Here is a 12750-nt window from a genome sequence, read left to right as displayed (position 1 = left end):
AAGGTATCCAAGGGGAGCTGCACCTTCTCTGAGGAGAAGACAATGGAGTAGGAAGAGGAATATGTAAAGCTCTGACTGGGAGCAGAGGAAAGAGGGGGGCTGGGATAGAAGTGTAAAGTGAATAAAAAAATTAACTGTTGAAAAAAATAAAAAAGAACAGCGACTAGACATGCCCAAAAGCGCAAGCCAATTTGTGTTTCTCTCCGCCATCTGTCTAAGTGTTCTGAATGCCAATTCAAAGATGATTTTGGAATTCTACTCAAATATTTCAGACTTTTTGTTTGTAAATATTATCTATCCAACATCGCTGAGAGATGGTCCAACAGGTTGCCCTCCATTTCACTATCTTCATGTAAATGATGGCCTGTGACTTTGGGTCCATGGCTACTGCCCTTCTCAGGAGAAAAAGTCTAGAGTCACAAAACGGATGCACATTCACATGCCAAGGCTCTGGTGAGATACATTCTTTATCTGCTCAGAGAGGTTTCATAGCCAAAATGCCAAGTATCTAAGGTGGGCAGTGAATCAAGTTGATCAACCCACTGGGTGGCTTTCACAAGGAGATCCCCTTATATCATTAGGAATTTGGAGTGGTTGTGTGTAGTTGGATGGTAGAACAGAAACCATGTCGCTGTCTTCCACAGCATGTCTTTCTGATGCAGTGTGCAGTCTCTGAGCTCCTCTAGAGCTCAGGCAAGACATGATGTCATTCATGGGAAGAGTAGGTAAAAGATGCTCACCTCAATCAATGTCACGAATGCTGAGTGCGCACAACCTCATGTCAGGAATGATCTGGGTACATGTTTCAAGATGTTGCCAGGCATCTACAAGAGAAGGCTTATTTTACAAAGAGGCTCCCAGAAAGATTCTTTCACCTGCTCAAGTCCTGTGGCCTTTCAGACAAGAGCAGGTTTATTTTAGGTGGAATTCAGTATCTTGTGAAACAGGTATTCATTTTTTCCTCATGTGACCTACCTGAGAAAGAACTCAGTAGATCTCTTGAGGAATTGCTGTCTGAAGTGATTGCTCTAGCCTGGAGGCCAGCTGCTGTCCTGTCCCATAAACAGGCTCGAGGAGTCGAATCGGAAGGAGCAGCAGTTTGCCAGCCACCTGTCTGGGTTGGACGCTGTGCATTCCGTACACCATCTTGTTTAACACTTGAGTCAGAATGCATAGATGGTGAAAATGATCCTCAACCACAGAACTTGTATAACAGAGCCTGCAGATTTGACGGGTGAAAGCAGGGACAGTGAGAGTTCTGGACTCTCGTATAGATACTAAAACTACAAGGGAATACAGTGTTTTTGTGATCATCTTATCTGAGTCAAATATTTGAAACAGTGTACCAGCCAATCATGCTCTGTCCCAGAGAGCAAGTTACTGAGCATCTATGCTACTCAGATTTCTTGACTGAGAGATGAATATGACTGGCCAATATTAGGGTCAAGTGTGGGTAGGTTCTGGTAAAAATAGCTGGTGTTGACTGCACCTCTCCAGGTGTCTCCATCAGGCAGGCTAAGTGGAAAGGATGGTGCTGAGTCTGTGAGTGTGGCCCTAATAAGCTGACTTCTCTTTTCTCCTGTAAAGGCAGTAACATGATCCCTCCCGTGGCTGGAACACAGAATGTCCACAACTATGTTTTACTGGCCTCTTGGGCATCAAGTCTGCACTGTGAAATTCACATACTTAGAGTCAATGGCAAATGGTGTAGCCGAACAATCCCTTGTGATGTCTCTTCTGGAATTCCTTGCTATGGCTACATTACTCAACTTTCCTTTGCTTTGGTCCAGCTTTCAGTGAAATGTATGAGGAATGAAGACCACCTTAGTGGACACTAACTAACAAGCAGACCAGCTATAGGCCAAGATAAAAATGACTAAGTACTTCTTGGCTGGCTTCTTCTGCTAGGTTGTGGGAACTCTCATGATCATGACTGAGATACAAATGCAGTGATTGCCCACAGAGGCAGAATGAATGTAAGGACGTAGATATAACTGAAGGTGCTTACTCTCTTCACTTCAAACCCTTCCTCCTCAAATGTTTTAGGACAGAGAATCACTTACACTAAGTTACCTCAGGTTCTCTCTCTGAGTCTAATCCTTAATGGGACTCTCTCCTCTCTCTCTCTCTCTCTCTCTCTCTCTCTCTCTCTCTCTCTCTCTCTCTCTCTCTCTCTCTCTCTCNCTCTCTCTCTCTCTCTCTCTCTCTCTCTCTCTCTCTCCCCTCCCACCTCTCTCTCTCTCCTTTTGTATGCTTTATAATAACTCAATGACCCCTGTCATGTAGAGGGTGAGAGGCTTGCCTGGGCAGACTCAGGGTTCCTGTCCTGTAGACCAGTGTGAAGTTAGGAAAGATTTCAAGAGCTTATCTTCTACAATCAGTGTTCTAGGCTAAGTAAGCCCTATGAACCCTCCAAAGTGTGGCAGCATCTATGTGTTCTGTGTATAGCATTGTCCATTTCCCTCCAGCTTGCAGGTGCTCTCCTGTTAGGAGACAGACATGGTTCTGATAAAGCTCCCGACACTGAAGCTCCTTAGCACACAGATTAACCTGAGCCAGCACGCAGTGGACTATGACTTCTGTGAGGGGAGGGATACAGGGCTAAAGGCAGGCTGCACACACAACAGCAGGGAGGGGACCTAGAGGACGGAGGGGGTGGAGCTGTCCTGTCCTCATGATGGAAATCTGATGAGGAGGAGAGAAATGGGTGTTGCTGTGGTATTTCTCTACAGGCTTGGCCACAGAGTTGGCACATTCATGGGCAGGTTGGACATGGTATTGGCTCAAAGTGCCACCTGAAAGCATTCTGTGAGAGGCCAAGTGTGGGCCATGTTTCCTTGTTAACTATGGTTCCCTGTGGAGAAACCCAGGGCAGATGGTTTGCCTCCTCCTGTGTTGGATAGAGGTCTCTATGCTGGGTAAACGTGCACACTGCTCTCTGGATTTCCTGCAGGACTCTTCCTTCATTCTGCTCTCTCAGTCCACAGCAGGCAATCCCATGTTTCACAATATATAAAGCTTATCCCTTCAAAGAAGAAGAGTATGTGAAAGAGACCTTGTAAGGCAGTTCTCCACCTTCCTAATTCCTCATAACTTACTACAGTTCCTGCTGCCTCCACAAACTCTGCTTCTCATCCTCTGCTGTCCATCTTGAGCTCAACTACTTTATTTTACACAAAAGCAAGAACTTCTGGGGAACTGGCATTTTGAAGTCAGATTTTTTAATTTTCATGCCCATCCATGGAAAACATTTAATGTGTCTGTTTCTGTGGGACAAGACAATCTGAAAAAGAAAAAAAAATTAATGAAAAACTTATATGAAGAGGAGACAGGGGAAAAAACACATGCCCAGCCTCAATTCTGAAATTTTGACATTTTTCAGAAACAGATCAAGATGAATGTGCTATGTGTCACAAGCCTTTCCACAAAGTCAAAAATGGTTTGTTTTCACTCATATAGAAGTTTGTTGGTTAGGAGCCCGAACATAAATAACAGAGCTCTAAGGACACGGAATAGGACAGTGGTCTCCCTGAGATTGTCAACAACTTTTAAGGATGCAGACAGTTCACCTCTCCCATCACAGACGCTCCAGAGTGTGCTGCCCAGTGCTTTGGGTGGTTCAGACCTAAGATTCTTGCATCCCTGGCTCCCCATTACAAGCCAGGATTTGGTGGTTTAAACCTCAGTCCAAAGTGGTTTGACCAGCGGAAAAGCACTGTGGGACCCAGGAAAGACAGACTAGTGCACGGAAGTCAGCAGATGATCAGACCATATCTGGGTGTCGGCTCAAGAGAACAGGATGCTCTTCTCTGACATTGGTGACCATGAAGTGAAAACTGAAACATTATAATACTGGCACCAGTTGTCTCAGTGACCTTCAGTCCTCTTGTGTGACCTCTTGGCTCAGATGAAAAGAACTCCATCAATCAGAATGGCTAGCCAGTTTAGAGTGTCATGGGTTGTCAGGTTGAGGTCACATGACTTGTGCCTGGACTGCAGGTGAGGGATCCACTGAAAGCAGGCAATGGTAGAGAGTCACACTCTGTGGCTTATTTTCAAGGATGTGTCAGCTAGGGCACACTGGGATCTCTCCACACAAGTATTCAAGATGAAATTCCCACCTTACGGTACCCATTCCCATAAGAACATAGACTCCTATTCTGATGGTGAGACTTGAGGTTTGCTCCCAGTTCATAATCCACCCTGGATGGAATCGAAGGCAGTGCCTCCAGTTCAATTCTCTCCATGGCAAGATGACAAAAGCACAGAACTGGAATGATTCTACACTGAGAAAGCAGAAGAATTTATTATTGCTGCTGTACCGTACATGAAGCAGGGAAGTACCCATGCACAATCCTAGCACTCTGGATACAGTGGTGTGGGAAATGCCTGAGAATTATGGATCCACCTATTTTACATAAATATTTCCAGAACAGAAAAAAAAGCTATATTGTATGTTCCTCCCTCAAAAAATATAAAAGTTCAGGACAGGAAGTTTCCCTATCTCATTTAGAGAATGCAACAGGACCCCCACCCATTCAACAGCTCTAGCTTCACTGATGTGCAACAGAAACACAAGCTGACCCTGTCTGATGCCACAGAAGTCAAAATAACTCTCACCCGCTATGGAAAGAGCTTTTTGTTTTGTTGACACAGGACTCACCAGACGATCTGGACTCTAGAAAGTATTAACAGCCAAGCTTCCAGTCATACTGCTGGGAAGACGATTTGGCCAACGCTGTTGATATACCCAAGTGCTCAACAAAAACCCAGGGACAGGTGGGCAGAATGGAAGCTGGCTGCCAAGTACAAAGGAGCAAGTAGTTCCTGCCTTACCACCCTTCTGCCAGCCCTCATTTTCCAATTGTTGTCAGTAAACAATCAACACTTTCCCTCTGTGTAAGGGATACTAGCGTAAACCACTTTATGGGTTCCTTTTCCCCACTATGCTAAGACCAGGCATCAGAGACTCACGTTTTACAACAAATAGATACTCACTGTACTCAGCCTTCCTTTCAAGTGCATGATTCCCACAGATTAGGTCTCAGGATTCTCTCTGGAGTTCAGTTGCCATGTCAACCCAGTGATCTGCTCCTTACCTGGAACGTGTCCTGGAAAACACCTCACAAAACACATCACTAGCACTCCATACTCCACCAGTGGATGACATCTCCAACACCNTGACCACCAATGTTTTTTTTCTAAGCCTGAATTCTTGCTTGGCAATAGACACAATGTAGTACATGGCTGCTGGCCTCCTAGAGACAATACCTGGCATCAGGCCTGGCAAGGTCTACTTAATTTGCCATAGAGGAGCAGAACAATACTAAATGGGTGAAAGAGGCTGTGAGGACAAAGACACTGGCACAAGATGAACCAAATGATGGAGATGCCACACCTTCCATCAGTTGCCCAGAACAAGAGAGTGTATTTAATGAGGTAGCCTCCCAATTTTCTACCTTGACAGTAACCATCAGAGCAGGGCCTCTTCATGGCTTGCCATGACTTGACAACTCACACTGTCTGCAGGGGGCATTTGTTCCTGGTCTTCCTTGTTCAAGACCCCTGCCCCAGTCCACACAATCATCCATTTCTCCTTAATTATTGACAGGAAGTATCTCAGCACACACTTGATTTCTCTCTCTACAGGTCCACTCATTTCCTCCTTTCCCTATCCCTTCCTCTTACTCCACTTGTCTATTTCCCAGCTCCAACAGGTCATTCATTCAGGGTTTCTGCTCTTCTTGCAAAGAACCTTCTCAAGATACCTTGGGTATAATCAAGTGATTAAACTGGAGCAAAGCCTGAGACCTACATGCATGTCTGTTGTTTCCAGGAGCAGCTGTTTTAGATGCTGTGGAAGCCTTTTCCCACGAACACGACAAAACTAGGGATCTTAGACTTTTATCACGACAATGCTGCATATGACTACTCAGGGAAGTCCAGCAGCAGTGCAGGTGTTCCAGTGAGGTGAAGGACTTTACACATGGTAGCTGAGTCTCTATAGTTGGAGGAAGGATGCTATGACAGGTAGCCCTGATATATTTTTACACAGCACCTCTAATTTCTGCCTTGCATCCCTCTTGTTGCACAACACAATACACATTCCCCTCAAAAGAAGCAGAAGGAATCATGAAGGGCCTCTGTTACTGACATTGAAGACAGACTTGATCAGTACTGAGGAGGATGGGACTCAACTGATCAATAGAGCTTCCCCCTTTTCCCCCCACATGATAGCTCAGCAGGAGAGAACAGGATGATGCTTCAAGACAGCATCCTGTTCATATGCCTTGACCCACGCAAGGAACCATCAAAGCAGGCCCTCTTCTTCTTGTGGCTGGCCTTGCAAATCTATCTGCATGCTGTACTCCAGGGGAAGTTTGTGCCTGCTTTTGATTGCCCCAGACTTCTGTCTTAGGCCAACACGAGCATCTCTTTCATGCTGATTTAAGGAGAGAATTCCTTCCTCACTCTACACCCCTCTCATTTCTTTTTACCCACTCCATCACAGTTGCCAATAGTTCCCATGACCTCCTTTCACCTATCTCCCTCCTTCCAGGGGACTTACATGTTTCTTGAAGTTCTTCCCAAAACACAGTCAGGAAATAAGATGGAGGGGATAGCGTGACCAAGATGATGAGGCTCCTTATGTCAGAAGACATGTCATTCCTGGTTGTAGTGGCATCTGTTTTAGTTGCTGTGGGCACTGGTGCTACAGCACACTCAAAGCTGAGGAGGAAGGGCCTCATCAGGTAGATGTTCCTTATGCCCACCTTTCTGTCCAGCAAGCAGTGATGGGGCTGGAGTAAGATGAAGGAGATGCACACTGATAGTTCAGACCAAAGAGCTGGAGAGACACAGAAGCCTGATGCCCTGTATTGGAGGAACACAGCATCCTGGAGTTCTGTCCTGGCTTTCTGTTGTGGAGTCTCTCTTCAATAAGGCTGAAATTCTCCTAGGCCATTCCGGTTTCCCCACTTCAAAACAAAAGGAAATATGAAAGTGCGTCTATTAGGGACCTTGACAGAGACAGGACTTACTCAACACTGGCCTGACTAAACCTGTCATAGCTCTCGTCCTCCTTTCTCCTCTGTGAAAATTCCCTCTTTAGCCAAACTGTCCTCTGTCTCTTCCAGCCCTCTGTGCCCCATCCGACACTATCTGCTTGTGACTCAACTCTCCAGACATTTAAAGGAGGGCAAAGCTTTAGAATTGTGCCACATAATATGCTAGACACCTTATGATATTGCCCTATGAGAGGGCCCATCTTGTCATTTGCAGTGGATATTAAATAGCATATTCTAACCACATGGAAATTATAAATCTGGGCAGCCAATCCAGCTGTGTTTCCTACGGGACCTCACTATCCTATCTTTTCTTTGTTGCACCTAACACAAGTATTTAGGCTCACTGTGGGGAGGGCAGACAGCAGCAGACAGCAGCAGCAGCAGCAGCAGCAACAGCAGTAGCAGCAGCAGCAGCAGCAGCAGCAGCAGCAGCAGCAGCAGCAGCAGCACAGTGCTTTCAGTGCTCGGGAAATTTGCTTCCAGACCGTGAGTGACCTAGATCCGGAAGCTGTGGGGCCAACGTGGGGCTGGTCACTGGAAGTTTCTGGCCCTGTGGATGGTTCTTCTGCATAGAAGCCCATATTCAGAAACCTTGGAGATGTTTCATCCTGGGCTGATACTGGAGAGACGTGCTCACCATTCAGGCTGTCCACGGAATTTCTGTTCACTGCAATATCCCCTGTAGCACTGTTAGTGATGTCAGCCGTCAGAGCACCACTTTCTGGCACTGGGTCATCTGAACAGGGCATCCTCTCTATGCAGGAGTATTTGGTGAGTATGGGGTAACTTCTGCAACTCTTGCCTCTTCTTTCCATGCCCTCATCCTGAAAATGACTCTTCCTAGCTTCTATACAAGTTGAAAACGTAGGTTCACTGGCTCTCCTCTTCAAGTGGGGAAGGGCGATAAAGGGCACCTGAAGGGCTGGCATTTGCCCAGGGCTTCTCCACCTGCTGATGGCTGTCCCCAGAGCTCAGTTGGTATTTTAAAATATTAAATGTTGCCATTACTTCATCTTTGAGTCGCCTATGTGTTAAGGATGACACAATCTCTTCACAGGTATAGCCAATGGTGCACATTGTATTCACAATCCTGGGAAGGATTTCTTTTGTGGCAACCAGTCCATGGTCTTGAATGTAACCGAGCCATGGTCACTCCACAAGCTGATGTATTGTCGTCCTGTACCAGGTAGGGACCATGAGTAACTGTGCAATGATGATGTGACATGGAATTGACAAGTGGAAAGGAATGGGACACATTGTAGTAGTGATGATCCTGTGCATATCCTCAATGGTGGATTCCACATATGGAAAGTGCCCTGTGACCAGAACATACAGGACGATGCCCAAGCTCCACATTTCACCTGCCAGACCATCATAGGGTTTCCTTGCCAAGATCTCTGGGGCCCGATAGTGTACAGAGCCACAGGTCTCCTCCAACATCTGCCCTTCTGTGGTTTTGATTGCCATACCAAAGTCACAAAGCTTTACATTTCCTGCCACATCGACCAGAATGTTTTCTAATTTAATATTGCGATGTGCAATGTGTCTTTGGTGGAGGAAGTGAACCACCGACACGACCTGCTGGAAAACAGGTCTAGCCTCCTCCTCATTCAGACAGCCCTGTGCCCTGAGGCACTTCTCAAGGTCCGCTCCAGCCACATACTCCATGATCAGATAAGTTGTTGTCAGTGTGTCAATCATGTGAAAAAATTGAACAATGTTCTTGTGTTCTAAAGATTGAAGGAGTTCCACCTTTGAAGTGATGTCAGCCACACTGTTGATGTTTTTCTCAAGGACCTTGACAGTCACCCGAATACGTGTGGGAAGGTGGCAGGCAAGCTTTACCTCCCCGAATGAACCACAACCCAGAGATAACATCCTGAAATCCTTTTCAAGGATGTTCTCTTCTGTGTGGCTGGCCATGATGTTTCGCTCAAGCTCAACTACCTACTCACATATAGAACCAGGGATATACAAGGCTAGAAATAAAAATGAATGCAGTTTTAGAATGAATTCTCTAGCATGAAATCTGAGATCTCCCAAACAGCCCAATGATGCCCCTCAAGGACATCTAAACACCAGAAGATCCCAACCACATACCAGTAGAGGAGGCCTTCTAGATCTGAGATGATCTCACTGAAGGGGCATGCACAGGGAAATCCTGAGAGCACAGCAATGATGAGCTGGCTGTTTTCAAGACCACCATGCAAACTGTTCACCTGAGTGATCAAGTGAGACCCGATACAGTTTGTAGAACAGAAAACAATGAGCTGATGTTCTATACATACTCTACTATGACTACAACCCAGAAGATCTTTCAGAGATGCTTCAATTTTTATGCTTTCAGAAATTAGAAAATATGAAAGGAGATTTTAGACATGTGTAAATTTTGAAATAAGATGAAATAAACCATGTAAACACAAGAATCATAAACAACAAGTATGGGGTAGCCAAAAAAAACATGACTCCCATCAAAGCAGAGCCCAAGCCTCATGGATTCCCCAAATGTATAAAAATGTTGGAGAAAAATATATACCAGACTTACAGAAATTACTTCATGAAAGAGAAAACAAAGAACTATATCCAAAATTATCCCAGATAGTATTACCCTCATCCTACAACAAAATTATCACAATGAACAGGGAAAGCATAAGCTCACTTCCTTGGTGAACATATATATGAAAATTGTTCATGAGAGAAAATTGTTTCTGCTTGATACTTCACATCCATTTCAGGAATAGACTACACAGCCCTTCATTCACAATCAAAATGGCCTCATCCAGAACAAAAGGACAGTTTGTAACAAAGAAAATGAACAACAGCAGAGCCAATAAGGGGGTCTCTGAAGAAGACTACATACTAAGCGCATGGACCAGTGAACTCTTGAGGGATGAGGAAAATCGCTGCAAGTAGACTTAGTTTGACTTGAAAGAGAGTAGTTCCACAAGCAGAAATGGGTTACATTTTTGTCTCTTGTGGGTCAGGAGGAAGGAGGAGCCTGATCTTTTATAAAAGTCATACTATCAGTACAAACACATTGTGGACAGAAGCAAATGTCCAGAAGATAAAGACCAAGGTCCAGTATATACAAGCATTGGGGGTCCTCAGAGATTGAACCACCAATCAAAGAGAGAACATGGGCTGGAACTAGGTGTCTGCCACTCCCAGTACGCATATACATGACTACAGCTTGGTCTTCATGTGTGTTCCCAACAACTGGAACAGAATAGGGAGAAGATATAAATGAGGGGTTTGGGGAGGAAAAGTAGGCAGATATTGGGATGTAAAGTAAATGAATAAAATGAAATGGCTCATGTGTAAAGTACATAAGTGCAATATAAATTTAGTGCAGTGTAATATACTTATTTTGTTATTATGATTATTACAATCTCAGCATACTATACCATAATTTATAATTATAAAATAGTATAATTATAGTTTCTAATAATAAATTAGTAGGCATCACAATATAAATAGTTATCATAAATGTCTTATTGTATATCATAAAATATTATAACAATACAAATATGTTATGTATTCCATACATATTGAGGGTAAATATGCTAGACAGGAATCTAGCACAGTCTTCCTCTGAGAGGCTCCATCTAGCAGCTGACTCAGACAGATGTAGACATCCACAGGCAAACAGTGGATGGAACTTGGGGACTCTTATGGAAGAACAGGGACAGGAATGCCACAGGAGTACCAACAGAATCAGCTGACTTGAACCCTCAGGGCTCTCCTAGTCTGAAACACCAACCAAAGAGCATATGCAGTTCAACCTAGGCCTCCCCCACATATGTAGCAAATGTGCAGCTTGATCTTTATGTGAGTCATGAAAAACTTGAGTGGGGACTATCCCAAAAGCTGTTGCCTGTTAATGAGATATATTCTTCTAGCCTGGGGTGCTTTGTCTGGCCTCAGTGGGAGAGAATATATCTAGGCCTGCAGAGACTTGATGTAGCAGGGTGGAGGGAACCCTGGGAGACTACACACTCAAAGAGAAGGGAAGAGGGTGGGAGGTGGGAGGGGTGACCAGGAGGGGACAGTGAGCAGGAGGTAAAGTGAATAAGTTAAAAATAATATGATATGGGGCTGGTGAGATGGCTCAGTGGGTAAGAGTACCCGACTGTTCTTCTGAAGGTCCAGAGTTCAAATCCCAGGAACCACATGGTGGCTCATAACCATCCATAACAAGATCTGACCCCCTCTTCTGGAGTGTCTGAAGACAGCTCCAGTGTACTTACATATAATAAATAAATAAATCTAAAAAAAAAGAGCTCAAAAAATAATATGATATGTTTTACACAAGGAAAAAGTAATGAAGGAAATAAGACTAGAGTTTCAAAATAATAATTGGCTCATAGCCAGGTAGTGTGGTGCACGCCTTTAATCCCAGTAATTGGGAGACGGAGAAAAGCAGATTTCTGAGTTCAATGCCAACCTGGTATACAGGGTGAATTCCAGGACAGCCAGGGATTCACAGAGAGAAACTCTGTCTTGAAAAAAATTAATGGGTCTTAATTGATGAAAAAAGAGATAATGTAGGTACAAATTAACTCTCAAAGAAAATCCAACATTATTAAAAAAATCTTGTTTTTCCTAGTCTTCCATGTTCAGTCACTATCCTTGGGAGGACTGATCCTTTCTCAAGGAAACAGGGAGAGTGAATTTAGGAGACAGAGGAGGCAAGGGCACAAGACGAAGGGGTGAGGGAGGTGAGAATGCTGTTAGGATGTATTAAATGAGAGAAGAATCAAAGAAAGTAAAAATATAAATGTGAATATAAACATAAATATGAATATAAATTTAAATAAGTAAGATCAAACAAGAATACCAAGGGCAAAACTAACAAACTGCAAAACAATACTTTAGTATTAATAACAGCAGCAGGAATTGGCAATAAGTTCAGTTGTCTGAAAACCTGAGGAAAGAAACACTTTCAATTCTATTTCTCATCAGGCAACCTCTGCAGTAGAATACCTGTTTCAGGAACACATGGAACTAGAGAAGTATGACTTAAAACATGCCAGATCCATAAACACAAGTGTCACATTTTGTATTCTAGAGGTCATGAGTAGGCAGTGGGATTGAACCCTTGTAAAATGAGAAGTACGTATCACATCAGATGGGTGGGGAAGTGAAATAAAGCAGATAAAATACAATCTAAAGGCAATATTAGCAGTTATGTCAGGTCAAGATGATTTCTTCACTGTATAGAGTTAATATATACCATCAAAGGTGTAAAATAGATATGAACAAAGGCAAACAGGACAAGTAAATGAACTTGAAAAGGAATAACAGTTGAGATAAAGATAAAGAACATACAGACATAAGTTAAAACACAAACCNGTAATGTAAATAAATAAAAAATAAATGAACACCAAATGCCAAAATCACAAACTGAAAACCTAGAAAAGAAACTCACTATATCAAGATCCAACAAGTTGGGAAAAGGCCAAGTCTGTGGGAAACAACAGAGTCCAACTGCTCTCCCACCAACCAACTGCCTCTCTGAAGCACAAGGACAAGCCCAGCCTCAGGCAGCAGCTTGCTATTGGCTGGTATCTAACATTCCTTGCAAAGTCTCATTATGATGTCACATGCAAGAGACCAATGAAGGCTCTGCAAAACCCCACAGTATTTTTTAAATTTTCTTCTCACATTCTTGCCCCCAACTTCT

The 12750-nt window shown here is 43.8% G+C and overlaps 1 protein-coding gene across 1 annotated transcript; it reads right to left on the bottom strand.

Moving 5' to 3' along the window:
• Positions 1-3251: 3251 nt before the first annotated feature.
• Positions 3252-8990, bottom strand: LOC110336061 (putative sperm motility kinase W). The gene is given in 4 exon segments (XM_021218475.1): positions 3252-3283; positions 6569-6800; positions 7553-7972; positions 7974-8990. Coding segments are annotated over 4 exon segments (1701 nt in total).
• Between the last annotated feature and the right edge of the window lie 3760 nt (positions 8991-12750).

The sequence above is a fragment of the Mus pahari genome, chromosome 18 (assembly GCF_900095145.1).
Source record: "Mus pahari chromosome 18, PAHARI_EIJ_v1.1, whole genome shotgun sequence".
Lineage (NCBI taxonomy): Eukaryota > Metazoa > Chordata > Mammalia > Rodentia > Muridae > Mus > Mus pahari.
The sequence above is the reverse complement of the archived record's forward strand: the minus strand, read 5'-3'. Positions and strand labels throughout refer to the sequence as shown.